The following is a 27,642-nucleotide window of genomic DNA, read 5'->3' on the forward strand; positions in this document are numbered from 1 at the left end:
CCTGGAAAAGACCCTGATGTTGGGAAAGATGGAGGCCACAAGGAGAAGGGGATGACAGAGGACGAGATGGTTGGACAGTGTTCTCGAAGCTACCAGCATGAGTTTGACCAAGCTGCAGGAGGCAGTGGAAGAGAGGAGTGCTGGCATGCTCTGCTCCATGGGGCCATGAAGAGTTGGACATGATTCAACAACAACAGTTGCTTAAGAGCTCTATTCCTCATTAGAGTCCTCAGGGCGGGATGCACGCGCACGTGCTTAAGGCGACTAAGTTGACTTAAACGCGCTGCCCAACAGCAGCGGCCCTGAAGGGGGGTCCCCTCCTCCTCTTCCTCCTCCTCCGCGCCCTCGAACCGCTTCTCTTTCGAAACTTAACGGGCAGCTTCCTCGCAGGCGCAGCTTTGCGCCGAGCCGCGAGGGGAAAAGAAGCGCGCTTCGGCGTCGCCGGCCTTTCCCTGCCGGCCCCTCCCCGTCGCCCTTTGACTCCTCCGAGGCAGGCGGAGCGGGGGCGGAGGCTGAGGAGACGCCGCCCTCGCAGCGGAGGGAGCAGCAGCAGCAGCAGCAGGCGGGGTTGGCCGCGAGGGGAGACGTGGCCCGGGCCGGCTTCTTTCTTCCTTCCTTCTTTCCTCGCTCTCTTTCCGTTTGCACCGCCGCCATGGCCGCCGCCTCCTCCTCCCGCCACCACCACTCCACGGCCTGCCTGGCCCTGCTGCTCGGCTGCCTCTCCTTAGGCGCGGGCCCCGCTCGGGCCGAGGGGACGGAGGCGGGCGGCGAGGAGGACCCCCACGCGCGGCACCTCTACAGCGCCGAGATGCTGCGCCATGGCGCCCAGAGCGCGCCGCACTTCGTCATGTTCTTCGCCCCGTGGTGAGCGGCGGCGGCGGCGGCCTGGGGAAAGGGAAGGGGGTGGGCGCGCGCCCAGGTCTGCTCCTCCCGCTGACGTGGCGGGCCGGAGGGCGGCTGGGGCGGGGGGTCCAGCAGGCTGGGGTGGGGGGCGGCGGAGGCTCCTCCTCCTCCATCATCCTCCACCCGCTGCCTCCCCAAATGCGCACACGCGTCCAAAGGTGTCTTTAAAAAGTCTCCACGAAGGCTTGGGTATTTGTGGAGAAGTTGGCGGATCTCGCAGCAGCAGCCCCCCTTTTTGGGAACAGCTGCATCTTCCTGCACGGCAGCGGGTTGGACTAGATGACCCCCTGGTTCCCCTTCCGACTCTACAGTCCTATGATTCTGTTAATCCAGCTGTGCTGCCTCTGCGCCCTATCATTATTCCGGGGTGTGGTTGGGGAGAGAGCAGGTGCTCTACCACTTCAGGGGCAGAAAACCCGCGAGGAGGTTTTCTTTCCCTGCAGAAGTAGCTGCTGCAGCCTGCCCCCACTTGTGACTTTTACCCTCTGTCCCCAGAGAGAGTTTAATGGCATTACCGTAAGCTGCCCTTCGCCCATGGGACCCAGCAGGGTATAAATACTAGCCATGTTGATACCTGCACTATCTTGAGGCAGTGTGCTTCTGAAAGTGGGTCGTTGGGGTGGATGGACAAGTCAGGAGAGGGCTATCGCGCTCAGGTCTTACTTTTGGGCTTCCCACGGGCATCTGGTTGGTAAGAAGAACAGGATGTTGGGACGAGGTGGGCAGTGCTTTTAGGTTGCTAAATGAAAAAGTTCATGGGGGCAAGTTATGTCAGATCGATTGGTGGTCGTAATACCCGAAGTAGCTCATCACTTATTTGTGCGTGCATTTAAAGTACAGGTGTGTTCACGTGATGGCCAGCACAGAAGTCAGGTAACTGTGCGCACACAAATGAGCTATGCATGTGAGCAGGGTACATTCTGGAGTGGAGGCACGCAGAAGATTGCAGAGACAACTTCTGTGATTAGAAAAATGGCAACTTCAGGGTTGCAGATTAGTTCACACATTGCTAGCCTACAGAAAGGTTTAGTAGTTTGCCTACCAGTACATTATTTTTTTAAAAAAACTTTGCTGTTTTTCAAGTGTCTTTAAAAAGAAGCTGAAAAAATATGTATCTGGGCTAACATTAAATAGAGAGTAAAGGGAAAACTAATGGAGTATTTGTGCCTTTTAAAAAACTTTGATATACTTTTTTTGTTCAAATTTTCATAGGCATACAAAGGACCCATAGAAAAATCATTTCCATTGTTGCAGATAAGTCTGTCATTGCTGGATCCCATTCACAGGTCCTAACTGACCAAAGGCAAAGCAAAAAATACACACACACCCTAAGTGGAATCTAAACAAAACAGCAGGACATAGCATGTTAACCTCTTTCCCCCCTCCTCCCCTCCTTTAATTTGAGCCTAGGTCTACTAAGACTCGGGCCAGAACTTGGTCTCAGACCAGCTCCATCATTAATAAAATGCCATTTTTTAACTCACTGAAAATTCATAAGCAGTGTTGCATAGTCCTCAAATAAAGCCCATGCAAAAGTGGTTTCCAAGCTATTTTCTCTTAAGGCAGCTGAAGCTTCTGCAGTAAATGCAAACAGCTAATTAAGAATTCACATCTTTCCTAGGTCTGTGCCTCAGGGCAAAGAAAAAGGTAAATAGAAAGAGCTCCTTCTGAGACAGAGTCTATATGCACAGATAATCTTGCTCTGAGATGTTAATATAGGAAGTGTTGATCTGTGCAGAGCTCCTGGCAGGGCAAAGCAGGAGACTTCTGGCGTCACCCAACCATCTTAATAATTGAGAAGTGTTCAATCAGCACTGAACTGACTTTAAAATTTTATTTTTAAAGGGGTAGACGTCTAGTAGGAATTGCGCTGCAGATCAGGAGCAGAGTCACCACTTGGGTTACGTGGGCGGCAATTTCAAGTAGCTAGCAATGGCCTAGTCAGGTTGCCCCCTTTAGCTCCAATAGTATCTCCGGTCTCCTGCGTGTCCCCACTTCAAATGTGAATTTATAGCTAGAAAGATAAACGGGGGAAACTCCTAACATGAAACATCAGCACAGGGTTTCTCCTGGTGCTCCCACCCCCGCCCCCTTCATCCAAATGAGGGCTATGTTGAGTTAAATAATCCAGAGGTTTTCAATTCCTCTTTCTGCAATACAAATAGGCATCTTCTGTGGGTGTCTTCACATATACAGCTCATTGTTATAAAGGCAGAATTTGAGCATTTCTTCTGTCATGAGATGTGCAATCTGGGTTTCCCCACCTTCAACATGGGAAACCAGGGAGTTGTTGGACTCCCAAGTTCTATTCAGCCCCAGCTATCATAGCCAGTGGTCAAGGATGCTAGGAGTTTGAGTTCAGCAACGCCTGGAAGGCCACAGGTGTTGCACACCTGCATTATGTGTTATACTTGAGGCATGAAAAGATTCATTATCCTTTGTCTTTCTCCACACATGCCTTGTGGTAGCCAGAGGGACACTTGGTGGGGTGGGGGTGGAATTTCCCTATGTATGCAAGTGATCCCATACTGATTGCAACATTTGCAAATAGTCACCCCAGTCATTGAGTTCATGGTCTTCCCTCTTTTTCCAGGATGCTTCTGGGTACACATCTAGCTTGCTATTTCTGGTCTGTGACCATAATTAATCAATTCATTCAAGCTAGCTTGCTAGAGGGTAAATCATAATGTGAGTTTTGGCCTTTGCAAAATTGCTCTGAAGAGGACAAAGGAACCCTGGGAAAGGAATGAGTGGACCATACATCTCTCTAATGCACTATACAGTAATGCCAGACCTGTGTGGTCTTGCACCAATCAGTGTGGAAGTAAAACAGGCCACCTATAAATATAGGGATGATTTCTGCACACTTGGGGGAAGTCTTTGAAAATGGATACTACTTTGTAAAATAAAAAGAAATGTTTGGAAGCCCTAAAGCAGCTCAATTTTGACTTGTGCAATGTTGACAGTATCAGTTTAAAAAATAAAAGAAAATGGAGGAAGATGGAATTGGTCTGCTCGAGCTCCTAACCACTTATAGATATCCTGGATTAGCGTCAGGGTGACACATATTGTGAGGTTAAAGAAAAGTGCCTTTCCCACACTACATTGAGAGGTTTTACAGAATATACCTGATGCTTCTTGTCCAGTGATGGTCTTGATTGACCTTCACATCAACTTGATGATTCGGTTTTCTGCATCCACACTGTTTGCTGTTGTAATGCAATCTTCTTTTTCAAAGCAGCATTATTATGTTTGGGATCCAAAGAGCTGCATTAGACTCACTCTTTATCTCTTTGAACAACTAACTAACTAATGTCAGAACAAATGCTTAAAACTCTGCTGAGTGTTTGTCAAAAGTAATTATTAATAATAGTAGTAATAATAAGTTTTTGAGGCACATTAGTTGCTAGATACAGTGATTTCAGACTTTGTATATTTTGGGAGTCCTTTCCATCATATCAAGTTTTGTGCAGGAAATCTGCTGTCTCTCTCTCAGCAAGACGCTGAGGTTTCTGGGATGTTCTAGGCTATATACTCATTTCACATCACTGTTAACTCGCGTAAACTAAGATTGCATCCAGTACACTCCCTTGGTGGCACCCCATCAGTAAGAGGAGATGAGAAATCTTTTAGAGAATTTTTCCGGCCATTATTGAAATTACCAATAAGCTTCCAAGGAACCTGAGTGTTTCCCCAGAACACGGTTTGAGAAACATCAGCTGAAACCTGAAATTGGACCAAAGCCCAGCCCCCCGGGCTTCTGTTAGACGATAAGTGTGGTTGAAAATGGAGATCCTAAACCATATGCAGTAATCCCTGTAACAAAGGAAAATGAATTCATTAATCATCTTCTTTTTTACTCCAGGTGTGGGCACTGCCAGCGCCTGCAGCCAACATGGAATGATCTTGCAGACAAGTACAACAGTATGGAAGATCCACAGGTCTATGTCGTCAAAGTGGACTGCACTGCAGATACGCCACTATGTTCTGAGTATAGTGTCAGAGGTTACCCGACGTACGTTTAAAGGAGCATTGCATTCGTTAATTGTTCTGTGTATCTCCCTTAGGCCCATGCCAGCATGAGGGGGGGGGGCAGTTGCTTTTGAGTGCTTATAGTGAGGGACGCAGGTGGCGCTGTGGGTTAAACCACAGAGCCTAGGACTTGCCGATCAGAAGGTCGGCGGTTTGAATCCCCGCGATGGGGTGAGCTCCCGTTGCTCGGTCCCTGCTCCTGCCAACCTAGCAGTTCGAAAGCACGTCAAAGTGCAAGTAGATAAACAGATACCGCTCCGGCGGGAAGGTAAACGGTGTTTCCGTGCGCTGCTCTGGTTCACCAGAAGTGGCTTGGTCATGCTGGCCACATGACCCAGAAGCTGTACGCTGGCTCCCTCGGCCAATAAAGCGAGATGAGCACCGCAACCCCAGAGTCGGCCATGACTGGAACTAATGGTCAGGGGTCTCTTTACCTTTACCTAGTGTAGCATTGTGGTGAAATGCTAAATGTCAGCAGGCTCGTCTTTTTTGCCAAGTGCATGGAATGTACTGTATTGTGTATTATACATTAGATTCTATTTCTTGGAAGGACCAGAATCCTCTTTTTCCCTGTTTTGTGAACAGACCTTCTACCTAGCAGCAGCCCATGTAGCAATCACATAGTGATTGTTTTAAAAAAGCCCTCTTAATATTATTGCTTTATTTTCTTAAATTATATCCAGACTTTGTTCTGTTATGGAACTCAAGTCAGCATTTATGAGGTTCTTGGGAAATCTTCCATCTAGGCACTTAGGCTAGGTGATAATATCAATATATCATCCAAAACTGGTTTGATGTCCATATTGTGACTTCGGTTTCATAATTTTTTGACCCTGGCAATATATCTTGGATCGTGATGCGTGTGTCTGTGTGCTACGCAAAAATCACAATGTGAGGAACAGTGTGAAGTCAGCCAGTGCTTCTCTTGATTCCTGCAGCCCTTGTTAACTCTGCAGGATCTGCTCTCACCTGCCTCATTCAGGGGACAGCCAACCACAAGAGCAGGCAGTGGCAAAAATCATGATGCAGGAAAAACCGTGAAGCCAGCCAGTGCCTCTCCTAGGCACTGCCCAGACCTGCTTAGCTTCAACATGGTTTGTGGGTTTATGTGCCCGTGGACTGTACCATGGGATTATGTATTCTGAAGTGATACATATTTGCCCAAGGAAATAAAAGCAATGGGCTGTATTCAACTAGCTTCTGCTCAGAGTAGACCCATTGAAATGAATAAACCTAAGTTAGCCATGCTCATTAACTTCAGTGGATCTAGACTGAGGAGTACTAGCACTGAAAACCTTTCAACATTTGATGCGCTTTCTGTTTCCTCCTTGCTCCTCTTGGGTTTTAGTGAAAAATGCAGTGAGCACACCCATATGTTTGCCTGTGCATGGATAAGAGGAACAGCTGTGCAAATGTGCCACGGTGATGCAAAGGTTTTATAGCTAGCAGAAGGTGGTTGAATTGCTCTGGGGTGAGAGGACCACACCTCATCGGGTATAGTAATTACTCAGTGTTTCCTTCTCCAAGGCCCGTCTTCATTTGCTAAACCAGGAAGAACCTAATTGACTACACCCTGGAAGCGTCTTGGCAAGGGTAGCCTGTTAGATGATTCTGCAGATATAGCCTCTCTTTGATGAGCTCTTCCCTGTTGTGGGGCGTATATACCCACAGCCTGGGCAGGCTGAATTTTCATGAGGTCGGCAGGTTCTTGATTTCATACTTACTGTGAATTATCCAACGACGTGTACGGGCAGATAGTGATGAGCCTCTGGCCTAAGTTTCTTAACATTTTTTTTTACTTTAGATTTCTTAATATGCTGATATAAAATGTTTCATAAGAAGACAGGTGTAACATTCAGCAGTAGTCATAATGGGCTCTTTATTCGTGGTGTGAGAACCTAGCCTTGCAGTTGGGCTTGGAATACATATCTAGCAAGTTTAAACATGCGATTGGCTCTGTCCCTTTATGTGTCAGGCATGCTGTCCTCAAATATATACGTGTGTGTATATAAGCAGAGTTTATATTAGTAAACGCAGGTGGCGCTGTGGTCTAAAACCACTGAGCCTCTTAGGCTTGCTGATCAGAAGGTCAGCGGTTCGAATCCCCATGATGGGGTGAGCTCCTGTTGCTCGGTCCCTGCTCCTCCCCACCTAGCACTTTGAAAGCACGCCAAAAAAGTGCAAGTAGATAAATGGGTACCGCTCTGGTGGGAAGGTAAACGGTGTTTCCGTGCACTGCTCTGGTTTGCCAGAAGCGGCTTAGTCATGCTGGCCACATGACCTGCAAAAACTGTTTGCGGACAAATGCTGGCTCCCTCGGCCTGCAAAGTGAGATGAGCATCGCAACCCCAGAGTCGTCCGCAACTGGACTTAACTGTCAGGGGTCCTTTACCTTTTTTTGCCCTTGACATTACCAAGAAAAAGCAACACAAGCAATTTTAAAGCAGTTGCAGAACTGCTCCATGAATTGTTTGGGTGGAGGTGCAGATATGCTAGTGACGTCACAGGCACTAATCTATAGACCCCTCCCCCCCCCGCATTGCAAATAGTTTGTTTTGGGTACAGAAGGTGGTACTGTTACGTTTTCACTGGCATTCAGACTATCTCCATCACAGTTAGATCTGAAGCTGTCTTCAGTTTTTTAAGTCGTTTTGAAAGTTTGCAGAGAAATTGTGGCCTTGGAAAGCCTAATGCCGTGCTACTGAAATCAACACAACTGTGAAAAATTAGGATTAAAGAGACCACCCTGAGGAAGGTTCTTTGAGCTGGGACATGAGGGCAAAAGTACAGTCGTTTTCAGAATGTTTTGACATTGCATGACCTTAAAAACATTTGCATTTGTTGTCTTGCATTTGCAGCCTGAAACTGCTTAGACCAGGCCAAGAAGCTGCAAAATACCAGGGACCTAGAGACTTTCAGTCGCTGGAGAACTGGATGCTGAAGACACTAAAAGAAGAACCTGCCGTAAGTGATCAAAGAGTCCTTCTTTCAGGAGACACAAAATAAAATGCAATTCAAATGGTTTTTTGTTTGTTTTTAAAAGAGTGCAAATACAGCATATCAGTTACTGAACTATAAGGGGAGCCTATAGAAAGCCAGAAGGCCATATGTTTTGCATTCCCCCCCCTTAGATAATCTGTTAGAAAATAAAGAAGGGATGTGATGTGGCTAAAATTGGACAAGTTGAAGGTCTGGGGCCTTGTGCTAGCCTACCTCTTCCTCTAATAATTTGAGCTGGGCAGTGATGAACAGCCATCAATAATGTCCATGTTTTTAAAAAACCAATGCCGTTCACATTGAAGGGAAACGGTAGCTGAATGTGGGTATTTTTTTTTTTTTTATCCTTCATTCCTACACTGAACCAAATGCAAGCTCTCCTGGTTAGGTGTGGGCTAAGGAAGTAAACTGGTTGAACTTACGAGCTCTACACGCACACAAACACACACACACTCTCTTGCTCACTCACTCACCCTGCAGCCCCACAACATGCCCTCAGTGCTGCTGCTTCTGCTGCCAGCATTGCTTTGTTTTTTTTCTTGAAAGTTGGCTGCCTCTCATTTGTTGCTCTAGGAAAATAAAATTTATTGATCTGCAGACATAACATACATTATATACATGTGGGTGTGTTTACCTTTGGGGGAAAATAATTCCATGCAAGTAGTAGTTACATTTGGCTGTATGGCATGAGTTTTAAAAATGTGTATACAAGCACGTTAGCTTATAGGTGTGTGCTTTTATCTGAAAATTCGAACAAGTATTGTCATGTTTGCAGTTGTGAGTATAACCACAAATTTATACTTGCGGTTTCATTATGCATGCAGCTATATAACCAGCTGTGTCTGTCTTGAGATACAATCGCGTTGTTAATCTAATTTTCCTTTGTATGATAGGAGAAAGATTCTGAACCAGAATCTCCCAAAGACCCGGAATCGAAGCAGGGTCTATATGAGCTCACATCGGCTAATTTCAAAACGCATGTTGCAGAAGGTAGCTTGATAGTTATTGCTGCAAATCCTTCCTTTTTTAAAAAAAAAATGCTCTTTATATTTAATAAATTTATGTAACAGTGGTACAGTGTCCCATAATCTATCTAATGAATCTGTGTAGCAGAAATGAGATTTAATCTTGAGAGTTCCTGGGTCACAGCTCAAGCATTGCAAACTCATGACACTTGCCATGTTCTGAATGTTCATATCCCAAGTTTTGAAGCTGAGTTACAAATCATCCTCATGCCCTCTGCATGTAGCCACTACAACGCCTCCTTTCACGTAGGCAAGTGAACAAAGGACAGCTCAATTGGTAGAGGAATGAGATTCTTAATCTTGGGGCTGTGTGTTTGATCCCCACATTGGGCAAAAAGATCCCTGCATTGCAGGGGGGGTGGACTAGATGACCCTCGTAGTCCCTTCTGTGTTTCTATGAAATCAGGAAGGTTTTAGTTAATGGTTTCAGAGCAAGCCTCTGGTTGGAAGTTGGCATCATGCCCTGCATTGTTCCCAAGCTATTAACCATAGTTTCCCAGTTCGGATGCAACCAAAGACTTCCTGACTTGTTCACTGGTTTGTGTGAAGGGGAAAGCGAAGAGGCTGTGAGCACCCAGGTCCTCCTTGCAAGCTTTTTATAGGTATCTGGTTGGCCACTGTAAGAAAAGAATGCTGGACTAGATGTCTTTGGGCTGATCCAGCGTGGCTCTTTTTGTGTCCTTATGGAGGCAAAAGGCCTACGTTCAGCTTACTAAGATGAACTGTAATCCTCAGAACTCAGCTGTTATCCTGTTGTTACCCAGGACCTGATGCTTGGCAACATACTTCCAGGGCAGATGGAGATTGCTCTGAGCCTTCTTCAGACCCAGTAAGACCAGTGGTTCAAGGAAAGGCCTTTTCCCATCCTTGTTGTTCTGGCACCTCCAACAAACTTTCTCCACTGAGAACTCCAAAAGGCCATCAGTTGCTGATAACCTTTTCACCTGCTGATAACCTCGAGGCCTGCAAGACTCAGAGGAGATGACGTTTTAGAGGAAACATTTTGGAATCAAGATGCTTTAGTAGCCTTGTGGCACGGGTGGCGCTGTAGTCCAAACCACTGAGTCTCTTGGGCTTGCTGATCGGAAGGTCGGCAGTTTGAATCCCCGCAACGGAGTGAACTCCCGTTGCTCGGTCCCAGCTGCTGCCAACCTAGCAGTTCAAAAGTATGCCAGTGCAAATAGATAAATAGGTACCTCTGTGGCAGGGAGGTAAATGGCGTTTCCGTGCGCTCTGGCTTCCGTCACGGTGTTCCGTTGCACCAGAAGCGGTTTAGTCACGCTGGCCACATGTGGACAAATGCCGGCTCCCTCTGCCTAAAAGCCAGATGAGCTCTGCAACCCCTCAGTCACTTGTGACTGGACTTAACTGTCCAGGGGTCCTTTACCTTTTCCCTTTAGAAGCCTTGTGTAAAAAAAGAAAAGTGCTGCATAAAGTTTTTGAGTGCAGTGTGGTAGAGAGGGGATTGGGGAAGAATGTCAGACAAGGTTACCTTGCTTATCTTACCAAGGTTTCTAAGTGGTTATGCTAGGGGACGTATGGAGGAAGTGACTGGGAGCTACAGGTGGGAGCGAGCCCCCTGCTTTACACAGGGCAGCTGTGTGATGCTGGGATCAGGATCCCCACCTCTTGAGAATGGAAACCCAGTCATGGCAAAGGGTAGCAGTACACATTCAAGTGTTGTTTGTCTGCATAAAGACAGACACTTAATCACTGCTGGAATGAATGAACTGAGTGCTGTTTATTTATATACGCCTTGTTTTGTTTTGTTTTGTTTTTAGGCAATCACTTTATCAAATTCTTTGCCCCCTGGTGTGGCCACTGCAAGGCCCTGGCACCAACTTGGGAGCAGTTGGCCCAGCACCTTGAAAATTCGGGGACTGCCAAGATCGGCAAGGTAGGCTTCGTTTACAAGGTCTTAAATTGAACATTATGTACTTGGACAGTAACATCTATGATGGGAGAACGCTGTTTGCTCCATTAACCCGCAATTAACTTCATTTACTCTGCGGTATAATACTCCTGGCAGTCCATTCGCACATCTCGGTTTTTTAAAAAAAATCTGGTGCCTTGCTTGTTTTGCTGGAACCTGCCCACAAAATATTTATCTTACCTGTGTGTATGTCACAGGGAAGCTTATTTACTCATTTAAAACCTTTGTACCCGGCCTTTCCACATTTTAAAAAATAACATAAAAATACAGTGGTACCTCTGATTACGTACTTAATTCGTTCCAGAGGTCCGTTCTTAACCTGAAACTGTTCTTAACCTGAAGCACCACTTTAGCTAATGGGGCCTCCCGCTGCCCCACCACTGCACGATTTCTGCTCTCATCCTGAAGCAAAGTTCTTAACCCGAGGTACTATTTCTGGGTTAGCGGAGTCTGTAACCAGAAGTGTATTTAACCCGAGGTACCACTGTAAAAATCAGGACAGTTAACAGCAAAATCAAATAAATTATCTGTTACAGAAACAGTAAGTAGCAAAGTGCTTACACAGGAGGGATTCTTACTCTTTGTGGGCAAGTGAATGAGTGGTTAATAGGAATATAGCCATACCAGGGCCTTGTTATTTTAAAGAAGGAAAAGGCAGGGTCCCTACAGCTTACTTTTATGATGATGGAGCCCTTCTTTCCATCTTCAGGCAGATGTGTGTGGGTGTTGGAACAACTTCAGCTAACTATAAAAACAGGAGTGTAGTCATATTGTTAGCTTTCTGGTGGAAAAGATTGCTCTCCCAGCCTGAAATGTTCAACTGGGTGCACGGTTAATAGTTTAGACGAAATAAAGTATTCGGGGTCTTTTGGGAGACAAACTACACATGACATTGGAAGGAAAGTCTGATACTTATTTTTTGTTTTTTGTTTTTTTAAATTAAATCAATATTTTCATTTTGTTTTTCTAAACCGAGAGCAAGTTTGGAAGGGGGCAAATAAATGCTTGTTGAAACCAACGCAGACAAGTGTTCTGCCTGCCTTAAAAAATATTGAGTAACACCAAGCCTGTTACATTTTAAACCCACTGAAATCAATTGGATCTAAACTTGCCGAAACAACATGTCCTCATTGATTTCAATGGAGCTACAAAGTGTAATGGATTTCAAATGTAATCCTAACCCCGTTTACCTGGGAATAGGCCCATTTGAATTCCATTGGACTTACTTCTGGGTAAAGTCCTGGGTAGGATTGTGGTGTTCGTCTGGATCCAGGCCACTGTGCGAAGTGTTTGCAATTTTGCTTTTCAAGGGTGTTTGGACTGCTGTTCTTTGACGTCTCCATTTCCCCACCCCTTATTTCACGCTGGTTAGCTGGTAGTGTTGCTCTCAGTGTTGGCCCTACTGCACATTGCCCTCGTCATCCTAATTTAGTTTAAGTTCTCTGTCATGTTGTTGTTGGTTTGCCTTGATTATCATTCTCATTTACTTTCCTGCAGCTATCGAATAAGCCACACTGCTTGGTTTCTTCCTCTGAATTTTCTCTCTTCTTGTTCTTCCAGTCTCTCTCCAGTTGACTGCTGCCTTGAATGCTCTTCCTTAAGTCATTCACTAGTCTTTTCTCACTCCTGCCACCTTGAAGTTTGTAGTGGCAAGTCATCTGTTCTCATCTTCTTGCTTGCTGCAGATTCTTGATTTCCCCTCTTCTAATTCTTTATCTTGTTTCCAACATAAGAAGAGCCAGCTGGATCAGGCCAGTGGCCCATTTAGTCCAGAATCCTGTTCTTATAATTGCCAAGCCTGTGATAAACCCACAAGCAGAATTTGAGCACAAGAGCACTCTCCCCTCCCGTGGTTTCCAGCAACAGAGGCAGAGCATAGCCATCATTAGTAGTCTTTGATATCCGCCCTGAATTTGCCTAATCCTCTATTAAAGCCATCTAAGGTTGGTGGCCACCACTGCCTCCTGTGGCAGTGAGTTCCATAGTTTAATTGTGTGTGTTATTTTCACTGCTCCTTTTAATTTGTGGGCTGCTATGATTTATCACCATCCTGTTCATCCATGTCTTGACTTTAGAGTACTGGCTTACTTTCCTCCTTTCTTCCCTTCCAATTCTTATTCCTGTTGGTTTCACTCATTCTGATAAATTTGTGCTCGGCATTTTCTCTGTCTTCAAGATTCCCTCCTCCTGCCACTCTCACTTCTCGCATCTCCCATCCATTCTGCTGTTTGCATCTTAGACCTTGTCTAATCATTCCATACAAATGGCTATGAATGCCATTGCTTATGCAGCCAAAGCAACACCACCCATGCACAGCTTTTGATGAGGAAAGGCAGGTAAACAAGGGGTTTAAATAAATACATAAACCACCCTGCAATAGCTGCAGGTTTAGGGAAACCCCCAGTTTTTGCAGAAGCACCCCAAAAATGGTGGGGGGGACCCTAAGAGGGGACTAACAGCTTACATTTTTTCCTTAGTAGGCAACAAATGCTGACTGAATGCTGGGAGAAAACTGAGATGAGGGTACAGAGTAGAAGAGGGCCTGGCTGAATGAATGGAGCAGTGAACAGGAGCTCTTCTTTCTGCAGCGTTTACCCCAGGCACCTTAGCCTTTCTTCTCTCCCTTCTCATGCTCCTTTTGCTTCTGGGTCAGAGCTCCTGGATGCCCCTGGGCCAGTTTTGACTTAATTCTAATTTAATGCTTTCATCTTATCCTTCTTCTAACCAAGCTTACTTTTTTCACTTTCTTCAGTCTTCAACTTCTCCATCCTTAGCATCTGTTTGCTACTTCATGCTCATCATTATCCTTCTCCTCCTCTGCTGTCCCTTCATCACTTTCTTGTAATAATTTTGTCCAATAGTTTATCGATTTCCGCTCTTCATTCTTCATTACACTCTAGTTCTGCCTGTATTCTTCATTATCATCACTATTTTTTACCCATCTTCTCTGCTTTCATTTCCTGCTGTTGCTTTTCTTCTTCCTTCAGTCCTTTTGACCCAGTTCCCCCTCTTCCTTCTTTCCTTCCTTTTTTCCACAACAAATACTCCATCTGTTCTTTCCTCTCTAATTCTATTTATATGATCTGAAGAGAAACCAGAGTATCGTATAAATCTTGTTCTATTTTCAGCCTTTACCTTTCTTCTCACCATTCCCTGTTGTGCTTTAAACTTGCTATGTCTTCTCCCAATGCCCCCAGAGCCTATTTGAGGGCAGGGCAGGAGTGGGGAGCCCAGTTGCACAAGTGCCCTGTTGCTTCCTTGTGCAGGACTTCCACTGACAGGGCTTGTTAGGTAAATCCTGCCCTGTGGTTCCCCATTTTTATTTTAACTCCCCTTTGAACCCCTCACCTCCTTTCCATTTCTATCTTTCTTTTGTTATCCAAACTACTTGAACAACAGCAGCCAGGTTTTCTTTTTACAACAGTTCCTTTTCCAGGCTGGTATTCAACATCTGCATTTGATTGAGACGGCCCTATATAAAATCCTCTTGCTCTCATTGATCTTGCCTCATGTTTTGATACAATTGATCCCTCTCTGCTCCTTAGTCCTCGGCGTTATTTGGGGGTTTGCTGATACTCTCCTTTCTTGGCTTCCCTCCCATCGTGACTTGTCCTTTTAAAGCTTCCCTTAATGGCACTCTTCTTTCTCAGTTTCCTCTCTGAACTGGTGTCTGCTGAGCTCAGTGTGGTATAGTGGTTAAGAGCAGTGGACTTGTAATCTGGTGAACTGGGTTCGATTCCCCGCTCCTCCACATACAGCTGCTGGGGTGACCTTGGGCTAGTCACACTTCTCTGAAGTCTCTCAGCCTCACTCACCTCACAGAGTGTTTGTTGTGGGGGAGGAAGGGAAAGGAGAATGTTAGCTGCTTTGAGACTCCTTCGGGTAATGATAAAGCGGGATATCAAATCCAAACTCTTCTTCTTCTCCTCAGTCCTTAGGTCCTTTCATTGTCCCATTTACTCTTGCTCTTGAAATTCTTTTGTTACACGGTGCTGTCCAACTCTGCCTTTCTCTTCCTTTCTTTCTCAGTGTGTTCCTTTCTCTCTCTTCCCCCTTACAAAAAAACATCTCAAGAGCCTTGCTGGGTCAGCCTGAGTGCTCATTAGCCCAGCAGCCCTGTTTCCAAGGGAGACCAACCAGGTGCCTTCAGGAAAGCTAAAGCTGGCCATGAAGGCAAGGACCCTCCCCTGTTTTGTGCTTCCAGCACCCGCTTTTCAGAGCCAATACTGCCTCCTAACACCAGTCTGTCTAATGCTTCCAACTGTCTTCTGCTGGGATGTTGGATCATTATCGCAAACACTGTATACAAAGGATGGAGTTTGTCATGTTTCCCCTTAAATCACATTTCCCCTTCTCTTTCTCTTTCAGTCAGCAACTTCACTCTTCCGTCTTCTCAGCAAGTTAAGAGGCTGGGCATTGTCTTTGATCCTTCTTTCTCTTGCTTGGCTCACATTACTGCTCTAGCTGAGGTCTGTCACTTCTCTCTTTTATAATACTGTTTTTAAAAAAGCACCACACACGCACACACCTTCTGATCAATTGGTTCTGCCTAAGCCCTTATGCAAGGGTTATTGTAATGCTTCCCTCACAGATCTCCCCACTTAAAACTCTTCTCTCCATTCCCAGCTCTTCTGCTCATTTAACTTTTTGTTTGGTTGTGTTTCAATCATGTTACACCTCTGTATATTTCTCTTCTGTGTTTTTATCTTCACTGGCGTCGTCTGTTGGCCCCATGAGTCTTATTTTGCGTCTCTTCACATTTCTACTCCTTTCTCTGTTTTCCTCCTGGGTCCTTCCATTCATCGAACCTATTAAGCTGTCCATTCTAGCTATGCACTTTGTCTCTCTTACAGCTTCTAAGGCATGGAACTCCTTCCCCGTTACATATATGACCTCATATGTTTTCTTGCATCCCCCTCCCCCAAATTCATTTCCTTTGATTATATTTTTCAGGTTTTATTATCACTCCTTTTACTTCGTTTTAGTTTATAGCATTTTTTCATCTCTGCATCCCAGGTCCCTTCTTTTGTTCCATGGTTTTTTAGATGCAACCCCAAGGGCAGGAAAATGTGCCGTTTTCAATCATGTGCCATGCCCAGTATTGTTTAGCTGCTTTATATAAGCAATCATGGCGACACCCTTCAGCAGTTGTGTCTTCTTTTTGCACAGCAGCGAGAGTTAAATATTTCAGCACACCTGCTGACAGATTATACCTTTACTTTGTGAAATTCACAATGGCCTTTTTACTTGATACTTGTGTGGTGTTTCAGGTGGATTGCACACAACATAATGAAGTCTGTTCAGAAAACCAAGTGCGCGGCTACCCAACCCTCCTTTGGTTCAGAGGAGGAGAGAAGGTGAGGTTATTACGAAGCTTGCCCCCTTTATTCTGTTTCCTATGTTTACGTGATGGGATCGGTTACGTCACTTTCAGGCCTGCCCTGGAATGGACTGAAAGCCCGATGGTGTAGTTTGTGAAACTGAATCTTTATGTAGCCACAGGTCATAGGAGCTGTGAAATGCCGAGTAGAACAAACATGTCGTTTTATACACACAGAGAGATATAATGCAAACACACACATATAAAATACCTCCAGCTTCCACTACTGAGCTCCCGCTTTCACAGAGGTGTAAACCATCATGTGTGTTGCCTTTGGACAAGGCTGAAAAGGAAAATATTCTCCAGTCAGTGGAGCATTGAGTCCTTGTGGATCTTCCTCCTCACCGGGGTGGGGTGGGGTGGGGTAATGGAGGTCATGCATGAGTATCAGAGGTAATAATAATTACCTTGCTCCTGGAATGTGTGCTTTGGTTTCAGAGCACTTGCCTTAAATCCTGGCCCTTCCTGTTCAGTTATTGCTCACTTGAAGGGGCGACACAAGTTTTAAAAGGAGCTGAAGGCAGAAGGCCTTCTCGGTAGTGGCGCCCGCCCTGTGGAACGCCCTCCCACCAGATGTCAAGGAAATAAACAACTATCTGACTTTTAGAAGACATCTGAAGACAGCCCTGTTTAGGGAAGTTTTTAATGTTTGATGTTTTATCGTGTTTTTAATATTTTGTTGGGAGCCGCCCAGAGTGACTGGAGAAACCCAACCAGATGGGCGGGGTATAAAGAATATTATTATTATTATTATTATTATTATTATTATTATTATTATTATTATTATTGCATGGATCGTGCCTTTAGCGCTCCCCCGGTAGTTGCACATCTCCTTTCAAGTTCCCTCTTGTTTAGGACCTCCTATACTCATGGAAGCTCCTCACACCTTTTAGAATCCTGCTAACTCAGGGTTCTAGACAGGTGTGAAATTTCCAGAAATTTTGAAGCTGCTTTTTCCTCACAGGGTGGGTTTTTTTTGTTTTGTTTTTTGTGGACGGGTAGGTGGAATTTTTTTTTAAAAAATAGGGAAAATGCAAAGTTTTATATTCTTTTTAAAAGGAAGTCTTAACTTATTGAAACTCTCACTCTGTTACTCAGAATGCATTAAGATTTGCAAGGATCTCTTTCTTGGCAAAAAGCAAAAAACTTAAGCTGTGGAATTCAATAAACCAAGCTAATGAATTGGTAGGATGATATAGATATGTAGCAATGAGTGCTTAAACGTGAACATCTTCAAATGGGGATCCAAGAAAGGTTTGCCTAAACTAAATGATTCACATGTTGTCATTGTTGTTTTGTAGGTTGACCAATATAAAGGAAAGAGAGATTTGGACTCTTTGAAAGAATATGTAGAATCCCAGCTAAAAGACGCCAAAGAAGCCTCAGGAGATGCTAAACCTACAGAAGCACCGTCACCACCTAGAGAAGCAACTCCAGAAGAAGAGGTAAGTCCTAAATCAGGGGTCAGCAAACTTTTTCAGCAGGGCGTCAGTCCACTGTCCCTCAGACCTTGTGGGGAGCTGGACTATATTTTTTGGGGGGGGGGGGATGAACGAATTCCTATGCCCCACAAATAACCCAGAGATGCATTTTAAATAAAAGGGCACATTCTACTCATGTAAAAGCACACTGATGCCCAGACCGTCTGCAGGCTGGACTGAGAAGGCAATTGGGCCATATCCGGTCCCCAGGCCTTAGGTTGCCTACCCATGTCCTAAATAATACCTCTTAAATGTTTGTTTTCCCCAAACTCTAAAAATTATTCTTGCGATTTTGCTGTCACGCCTCCACTAGAGTTCTAGTTATAACACTTGATCAGAATTTGCAATAAATCTGTTGTTGCTTTTTTAAAAGTGTGCATTGACTGCTGCCATGGAGCTGTGCTTTCATGTAAACATGCACAAACATACATACATACATATGTCGCTATACTGTGTATATCAGGTTCGTGTCTGAATGAAATGGTTCCTGGCCTCTCATCCTTTTAGTTTAAAGATAATACAGTGATACCTCAGGTTAAGTACTTAATTCATTCCAGAGGTCCGTTCTTAACCTGAAGCACCACTTTAGCTAATGGGGTCTCCCGCTGCTGCCGTGCCGCCAGAGCACGATTTCTGTTCTCATCCTGAAGCAAAGTTCTTAACCCGAGGTACTATTTCTGGGTTAGTGGAGTCTGTAACCTGAAGCGTATGTAACCTGAGGTACCGCTGTATATGGATAGATAATATATGTAGCTAAATAGAGAGGTGTTTCCTTCCTATTGGATGGTATATGTTACATTTCCTGTAGCCTCTTTCTCACTTAAGTCACCATCCTTGTGACATCACAGCTTGTTGCCAGGACAGAGGTAGTCATGATCAGATTCTGCCCTGTTTTGGGTTGGCACAGCAAGAAGGCAGGGAACAAATGGAGGGGGACGATGGGACTACAATAAAACAGGAGGTGCTGAACAAGGAATTTGAATCCAGAAAATTAAAATGATAGTGATGTCCATTTAGGCTGCAGTACTCATATGAGGGATTTTCAAGGAGTGCTTTACAGATTGCTTTTAATTAGCTCCTCAGGGAGTGCAGCTGCATACGTCTGAGTGCCACGCTTTCCCCCCTTCCAGTGGCTCTCACCTGATGGTAGATAAACTGCAGAGAAAAACAATTGTCCTGGCCCAGCAAGGGTGCTTTGTGGAGGGGGAAGCAAACTCGGGATGTATTGAAAAGCCTCATGTATTGGGTAGAGATTGGGAAATCTCCACACTGCGGCATGGCTTCCTCTATGCACCCCTTTTTCTTAATACAACATCATAGCAGTGGCGAGAGACTTGTATCACTTCCAAGTCCGCACTTGGCGTGTTTGAAGCCGTTTTGACTTTCACCTCCCTTTCCTTTGACAGGGCAAAGTCCTTTCCCTCTCTGAAAAAGACTTTGATAAAGAAGTGTCTCAGGGAATCACCTTCATTAAGTTCTACGCTCCATGGTAAGTTTTCTGCATGAGGATTTTATTGATTACTAGAACAACAAATGAAGTGAATAGATAAACGTTTTCAACAGAGAAAACATTTTGGATTGCAGGCATTTGAACTTTTTGTTTCTGTGCTGTTGCTGCTGCTGTTCTCCCCACTTACTTATTTCCGCCTTTAGAGTGGGATAATTGTGACCTTATTTACCTGTTGGTAGCATTTATCCAGAAGTGAAAACTGGTTTTCATCTGGGAGCTATTCTTTGCCTCCTTGTCTTGTTAGAGATCAGCTGGAGGTACCCCTGGCAGACCGTTAATTTGTTGGCTGTTTAGAGTCTACATGCATGAAGAGGTCCGCCTACCCCTGTCAGATTAGCCAATGGCAGCACCTCTACCTGTTGCAGAAGGGCTTCTCCTCTTTCACGCTACAACTGCTGGGAGGTCTTACCGGTCAGGAAATGGAAAGGACTTTGCGCCTAGCAGTGGTGGTGCGCAAGAGGAAAGAGAGGCGCCTTTGAAAGTTAAGCAAGGGGGTATCTTCTCTATCGCAATGCCGTGCTGCGAAGATCCTCCCCTCCTGCAGTTGCACAGGAAAACCACTCTCTCTGCTCTTCAGAGATGGCTTCCTGAAATGCAGAGAAAGCACTGTGTTTCCACTGGAGAGGACAGAGATATTCCTCTCCTGCTAGCTCAGTGTTGCAGTGGTAAGAGAAATGGCTGCCTCAGCACTGTAGTGATTGCCAGAGAGGAAGTTGTTTTCCTCCCTTTCCCTACTGTGCTATGCTGTGGTGGAGAGGAAAGTTCTACTTTTCTTGCCCCTCTTTGATTCGTGTCTCAAATGTGTAAAAATACATTTTCCACGTGCCCAAATCCTGCTGTGATTGTCCTCTTAATGTACTTATTCCCAGGCCTTTGCGTTGGATGTATTTGACTCAGGCCATAACAGCCTCAAGATTTTGCATGTATGGTATTTTGTACATCTTGCTTTATAACATAAAGGTAAAGGTAAAGGTACCCCTGCCCGTACGGGCCAGTCTTGACAGACTCTGGGGTTGTGCGCCCATCTCACTTAAGAGGCCGGGGGCCAGCGCTGTCCGGAGACACTTCCGGGTCACGTGGCCAGCGTGACAAAGCTGCATCTGGCGAGCCAGAGCCGCACACGGAAACGCCGTTTACCTTCCCGCTGGTAAGCGGTCCCTATTTATCTACTTGCACCCGGAGGTGCTTTCGAACTGCTAGGGTGGCAGGCGCTGGGACAGAGCAGCGGGAGCGCACCCCGCCGCAGGGATTCGAACCGCCGACCTTTCGATCGGCAATCCTAGGCACTGAGGCTTTAACCCACAGCGCCACCTGCTTTATAACATACAATCTTGATTAAACTGGTACTAAAAAGAATTCTGCTGTTCATGCTACATAGAACCCCAGAGGTTTAAGCATGTTTTATTTGGGGGGGGGAGGGGTATCAGATCTGATTTAATTGCCATAGGTACAGGATCAGTACTGTGAGGTTGGGGTCTGGTTCACGTACATTTAAGTCAGTTTCGCAGATCTTCGTTATACTGAAAGTATGAATTGCTTATACTGAAAAACATTGAGCTGGCTCCTCAACTGATTTCACCCAGTCTAAGAATGACACAGTCAAGAACCAACCCGTTCTGTCTGATGGACTAAAGATCAGTTGTTAAGAGTTATACCCCACTTCTCCACTCACATCACAGCAAACAAAATTGCCAGGCAAAAGTTCTGTTAGATCGGTGGTGACTTACTGACAGATGTGTGCTTTCTATAGTCATTACATGATAAATACGGTGTGTGGATCGGCCCAGAGACTGGCTGAAGACCACCTAGTGACTTTATGGCCAAGCATGGATGTGAAAATTTATTTAACTACGGAAGTGGTTCGGTTCTTGATCTCATGCAGTGCTAGCTCCACCATACTGTTCTGTGGTCTCTTTGCTGGCTCCTGGAGACTTCCTGACTTCTTATCCCATGCTATTGCTGATAGCAGGGAAACCTGGAGTTTGGGAAGTTGTTATCAATGTGACATGTAGGTTGTCCCTATGCAATTCACCCACCAAGCCTGCCACTTAGGAGGTAGCACTTAGATGAATGGCATTAGGTGAAACTGGTCTGGTCTTAATTATTTACAGGTGAGAAAGAGACATGTGAAAGAGAGGAGATACCTGTAGAATTCACTGAGCTCTTCTGCAAATCTTAGAGCAGAGCTGCATTCCAAATATAGCTTCCATTCTCTCCTGACTTCATTCTAAAAAGAGCCATGCCACAAGGATGCTAAATATCCAAAAGTGAGGGCTGCGTTAAAGATATTCTAAATGCCACCTGACCAAATCCACTCTCATTTGGCAACAAGTTGTTTCCATGAAAAGCTCCAGTTCAGGCTAATGTTTACTACACAAATAGCCAGTAGCCTATTCCTGGCCAGCTAAATTGTGTACACAATTATAGTTCATTGTATACAAATTGACCTTTTTCTCTTGCATGTCAGCTGTTTTATGTTTGGCTAAGCAACCGCTAGTTCTCTGAGGTCTCCTTTTGCCCTTTACTTTAAGTAAATATTAACATTAAGCTGAACGACAAGTAAAAAGCCCATCTCATCTTAATAGTTTTCAGTACATATGGTCAGTAACCCTCTTAATACACACCCTCTATATAGTAAGAGACCTTAAAAATGATTCCTTTTGTTTCCCAAGGCAGGGAGCAGGTTTTTAATATTTTTATAAGTAGTGCCTTGAATCAGCTACTGACTGGGAAAGTAGTGCGGAACTTAATGTCACAGCAGTGATAGATCAAAAATGGATTTATGTGCATAGGCTGATTTCAGCTTGATGGCTGCCAGTTTGCTGACATCTACTTTATAATAACAGGGATAGTATATTCATGCACCGAGTTGGTTTGCAGGTTTATTCCAGTGCAGCTTACTGTGGACATGCTGTGGCCACAATTTAGTAAGTGTTTAGACTCTTTGCAGTGGAGCATCAGTGGAGCATCAAAGTGCTTCGCTTGTGACTGGATTGCATGCCATGTTGTTACATAACACAGACTGGGTGTTCCACGGGAAGCAGGTCTGTTTCAAAGCACAGTCCTGCATCTGCCCCTGTGCAAATGTGACTGGAACATTAGATGGGCATTTGGATTGGCAGAAAACATTAACCATCCCAGTACTTGCCTGGTTACTCTGCTGCATCTTAAGATAATTCTGTTGCTTGCCAGGTAAGTTATGGGATGCAGGGAGGAAATGAGCAAGCCAGCCACTTCCTCATATATAACCTCACAATATTTGGACCCTCTTTGGTTTATGGAGGCAATTTTTAAATTTATGAATCTGTTACAGCAAGAACGGACCAGCAACAGAGGAATAAATCTTAGGTTTCTCTGGCGAGGTAACTTAAAGGGTTGGGGCACTAGCTGTGCTCGAGTTGTGATTTTGAAATAGACCTACTTCTAGAATAGCAAAGCCACTCCTACTCCTTCTCTAAAAAACACCACCATCTTTTTTGAGCTTTTTTGAGAAGTGATGGATAGTAGCATATTTTAAATGTTAGCCTCACTGTTGTATAAACAACATGTCAGAGGTAGAAACTTTGCTTTATTGCTTTCTGAATTTTAGGTAAGCTTGAGGGCTGTGGCGTGAGGACATTTTGCTTCACTGATTTCAGCAAGAACCTACTTAGCAATAGGTGGGTTTAGGGCTGTGGCTTCAGAATTGTTTGCTCAAATGGTACGTTATTTCCTAATTTGATGACTATGAGACATCACCTCCAACTTTAAGGAAACCTAGGTTGTTAGAGGAGGGCACATTTACATCACAACAGAAAAAGATGAATTATCAGTGGGGTTTCCCCCCCTCCTTTAAATTGGTAGCCAAAATTAAGTTTATTGCTGTCTCCGTCCCTTTCACAAAGCACTTGGAAAGCAGTAGAGTCTCGTGCTGCTCTTCAAGGAGACCTGCACCCTCCTAAGGAATGAGGAGGGCAGGGGCTCTTCCTGACCTTTTGCCGAGCCTTGCCTCATCAAATGTGGGACAAAGTGTTATTTGTAATTTTTGGATGAACTAGTGCTGCCTAAGAATGGTTGAAGTAGATACAACTCAGTGTTTTTTGGTGTCGTATGGCTATTGAAAATGATCCAATGTCTCATGCGGTAGGATTGATTTTTCTTAATTTGTGCTTTTTATTTGAGATTCTGGCTTGAAAAGTATTGTTTTGTACTTTTAAAATGTTACTTAAAAGAAACAAACCTTTGTTGTATATTGAAATCAACATGGGGATTTTTTATTTTTTTAAAAAAAATGTTATATGCTTTCATTCTAATCCCTCCCCCCAGGTGTGGTCATTGTAAAAACCTGGCTCCCACTTGGGAGAATCTCTCAAAAAAGAACTTTCCGGGACCAGTAGATGTCAAGATAGCAGAAGTCGACTGCACCATGGAACGCAATGTCTGCAATAGATTTTCCGTAAGTATGGAAGCTAGATGACTTTACACTGCATTTGTGCTAAATTGTTGAAATTGCAAGTGTGTGGCTGCTTGGTTTACAGTTAACTCTCCAAAGTAATTAGTGTCTGCTACGGGGAAGAATGTGTACAGAATCTTTTCACTATGGGTTGTATAAAAAGACATGAACTAAAGCTGAGGAGTTTCTACATAATGTGCTCGTGGTACCTGCATAACTGCACTGACTACGTGTGGTCAGATGTGGTTCTGAAACTACAGTGGTACCTCCTGTTGCAGACAGGATCCGTTCCAGAGGTACGGTCGGATCCCAACCGAAGGACCGCTTCTGCGCATGTGGCAAAACCCGGTAAAATACTTCTGGGTTTGCCGCTTTCGCATCCTGAAGTTTACTACTGTACTGAATTTAGGGTGTGGCTGTGGGGACGCTTTGAAAACGGAGGAGGTAATCTCCAAAGCCTTACTGCACATACAGAGTTCTCAGTGTAGCCTTGATCATAACCAGGCTCCTTGAATATATTTCATTCTGACCGTGCTTGGCCAGAAACCTTTTCCTAATTAAACTACATACTGATGAGGACCACTTTTCTGGCAGGGCTGGGGGAGTTGCATGCGTTCTCTGTATGTTAAAGGTATTTCCTCTCTCCTGGCTATCTCCAGCTGTGGTTTAACTTCAGCTTAAAACACCTTGCAATCCTGTTGTGTTGCTGAGAGAGAAGGAGGGAATCAAATCAGTCCTGATGAGAGGTTTGTGGGAAGGGAAGCAGGAAGCAACAAGGAAGGGGGAGCCTTCCTGCTGTATGGAGATACCTGCCGCCTCTTCCTGCTTTTTTCTTTTTCACAAATCTCTGTGACAGCTCCATGGGCTTCCTCCTGCCAGAGGAGGGAGGAGACTCTTGGGCCACATGCACATTACACATTTAAACCAGCACTGGCACTGAATTGGGCCCCAGATTATGGGTGCCCAGCAGCGTCTGGGCCTGGGAGGCCCGCCCCCCTGGGGCCTTAAGACGCGACTTCCACGGCCCCCGTGAGGCTGGGTGCCAAGTACCCATAATTTTTTTGTGGGTGCCTGGGCCCCCAGTAGTTTGTGCCAGTGTAAACTAGTATGATAACCCTAACAGCTTCCCCCAAATAATTATGGGAGCTGCACTTTATTTAAGGGGCTGCGATCTGTTAGGAGATCCCTGTTTCCCTCACAGAGCTACAATTCCCAGAGTTCTCTGTGAATAGGGATTGAATGCTAAGCCACGCAGGGGAACAGGGGTCTCCTAACAACTTTCAGCACCTCCCAGAATTCTTTGGGGGGAGCCGTTAAAGGTTTGAAGTGGTATCAGAGTGGTTTAAATGTATATATATAGTGTGGCCTTTAGCGAAGCTTGAAAACAGAAGGAAGAAAATAAATCCCGATTTGCTACTCCTCAGCAATACAGTGGTACCTCGCAAGACGAAATTAATTCGTTCCGCGAGTTTTTTGTCTTGCGAAGCATGGTTTCCCATAGGAATGCATTGAAAATCAATTAATGCGTTCCTATGGAAACCGCTTGCCGGGCTGGCGGTGCAGAGAAGGGCTTTTCTCCCCACCGCAAGCCTTCAGAACAGGTCCGGGAACAGATGGGAAGGCGCGCTGCGCTTCTCCTCTGTCCCCAGAGCTTGTGGGGCTTGTGGTGAGGAGAAGGGCTTTCCTCCCCACCGCCAACATTCAGAACAGCATTCTGAATGTTGGCGGTGGGAAGGAAAACCCTCCTCCCACCGCAAGTCTTCAGGACAGGTCCGGGAACAGAGGGGAAGGCTCTCCGCCCCACCACCAGCCTTCGGAGCAGCCTTCCGAAGCCTGGCGGGGGGAGGAGGTCTCTCCGCCCCACCACCAGCCTTCGGAGCAGCCTTCCAAAGCCTGGCGGGGGGGAGGAGGTCTCTCCGCCCCACCGTCAGCCTTCGGAGGAGCCTTCCGAAGCCTGGCGGGGGGAGGAGGTCTCTCCGCCCCACCGCCAGCCTTCGGAGGAGCCTTCCGAAGCCTGGCGGGGGGGAGGAGGTCTCTCCGCCCCACCGCCAGCCTTCGGAGGAGGTCCGAGGACAGTGGGGAAGACGTGCTGCGCTTCCCCGCTGTCCCCGGAGATTTCCCTATGGGCTTTCCTCTTGCGAAGGAAGCCCATAGGGAAATTCGTCTGGCGAAGCACCTCGAAAAACGGAAAACTCTTTCTTCTTGCGAGTTTTCCGTACTGCGAGTCATTCGTCTTGCGAGGTACCACTGTATGAGCAGTTCCTGAGGTGCTTTAAGCTAAAGGCGGAGAATGTTTGAAGAGAGAGGTTATCATAATTTACAGAACAATTGGCATACACATACCTTCCACTCAGGAGATTAAGCAACCCCAACTACTCACTCTGTCTTATTATAGGTCTTGTACTAATTTGCTCATGTTATGAACATGAGGCCACCTGTTCAAACTCCCTTCCATCCAGCAGTGACATAATATATATATAACAATATATATAACAGATTGTTTAAAGTTCTCAGCTTTTCTAAAGAGGAAATCTGGAGGGGGTGGGGGAAGTACAGGTTGGCAAGGATGATTTGTGAACACCGCAAAAAACATAATAGATTCCAAGCAGTGCCATGCCCATTGGCCATATGGAAGAGCCTTTTACTTTTGAATCAGGACATATAGGATTGCAGTTGCTTTCTCACCTACATTCTTTTCTCCCCTTTTGAAGGTTCGTGGCTACCCAACACTGATGCTCTTCCGTGGTGGGGAAAAAGTCACTGAGCACACTGGAGCCAGAGATCTTGAAACACTGCACAACTTTGTCCTGGGGCAAGCAAAGGATGAACTGTAGAAAACATGTCTGTTTGGGTATTGCTCCTCAAGCTGTGTCTGCCCAGTAAACAAGGGAGTTGAATCAAGGTGTGCTGGTACCAGATTTCCAATAGTGGTCATTTGGGAAACTGAATGTACTAAAATGTGGTATCCCTGTGTGTGTGTGTTTGTTTCCTCTAAGGCCCTACTGTGCTGAGCTTAAGGGAAGCTTACAACAAGCAAATCATAGTTCAAATTGGAAACAATTTTCATTATTAGTTGTGTTAATGAACTTCCATTTTGTCCTGGTAGTCAGTCGCCTTTTTGTATCTAAAACCAGTAAGGAAAGGTTAAAATTAAGGGGGCCTGGTAGATGGTGGCAGTTTACGCAAGTTACAAACTTACTACATGCCTGGACCTTTGCAAAACTGCACATTGTAAACCTTATTTGTGGCAAATCAGTGCTTTTTAAATGTCTCATCAATAGAAACGTCAAAGGAAAACAAACACACACACGCACACACTTTGGAAAGACGCCCCTGACCACTGCTGTCATTTTGTGTTCTCTCATCATGAGAGATGTACAACAAAAAGCAATGGTACTATGTGTCCCTGCATTTATTATTGAACCATGCCATTTGTCAGGTAGTTTTTGACAGCTCAAAGACACAATGGTTCTGTTCAGCCATTTGCAAAGAGATTTGGCTCCTTTTGTGCAGACCTAGATCATGACCGGCCATCCTTTTTTTAAAAAAATAAATTTTTAAAATTCTTTTAAAACCTAGAGATGGGTTATTTTTGTTACTTCAGGGGCTGTAGTTTATTAATCATGGTTAAAGAGCCTCTTTCCAGGTAATATAAACAAAGGAACAAAACCTACCTATAAGTTTTTCCAGGTGGTCTTTCATTCTGAGTAGTTTCTCTCCAGCCAGTCCCCCTCCTTTCCAGTTTGGTATTCAATATGACAGACTTAAAGCCAAAGAATTTCTAGTGCAGGTACTGATAGACACTTAAACTACAGCAGCAAACTAGATGCTGGGGGGGGGGGGAATCTGGTTTATATATAAACATTTATTGCCATTTTATTGGGGGAGTTTTCAGGTATGTACATAGGCTAGATGTTTTCTCTGTAGAAAGATGCTGTTGCCATTTGTT

The 27,642-nt window shown here is 45.1% G+C and overlaps 1 protein-coding gene across 1 annotated transcript; it reads left to right on the forward strand.

The window, feature by feature from the left end:
• Positions 1-274: 274 nt before the first annotated feature.
• On the forward strand, positions 275-27,529 carry TXNDC5 (thioredoxin domain containing 5). Its single transcript, XM_081918315.1, has 10 exons — positions 275-864; positions 4,769-4,918; positions 7,794-7,899; positions 8,826-8,922; positions 10,739-10,854; positions 16,161-16,247; positions 17,572-17,715; positions 19,158-19,240; positions 23,567-23,696; positions 26,405-27,529. The coding sequence occupies exons 1-10, from the start codon at positions 653-655 to the stop codon at positions 26,525-26,527; spliced, it is 1,248 nt and encodes a 415-aa protein (XP_081774441.1). The 5' UTR covers positions 275-652; the 3' UTR covers positions 26,528-27,529.
• Positions 27,530-27,642: the final 113 nt, after the last annotated feature.

Source organism: Podarcis melisellensis (genome assembly GCF_964234715.1).
Source record: "Podarcis melisellensis genome assembly, chromosome: 7".
Classification (NCBI taxonomy): domain Eukaryota; kingdom Metazoa; phylum Chordata; class Lepidosauria; order Squamata; family Lacertidae; genus Podarcis; species Podarcis melisellensis.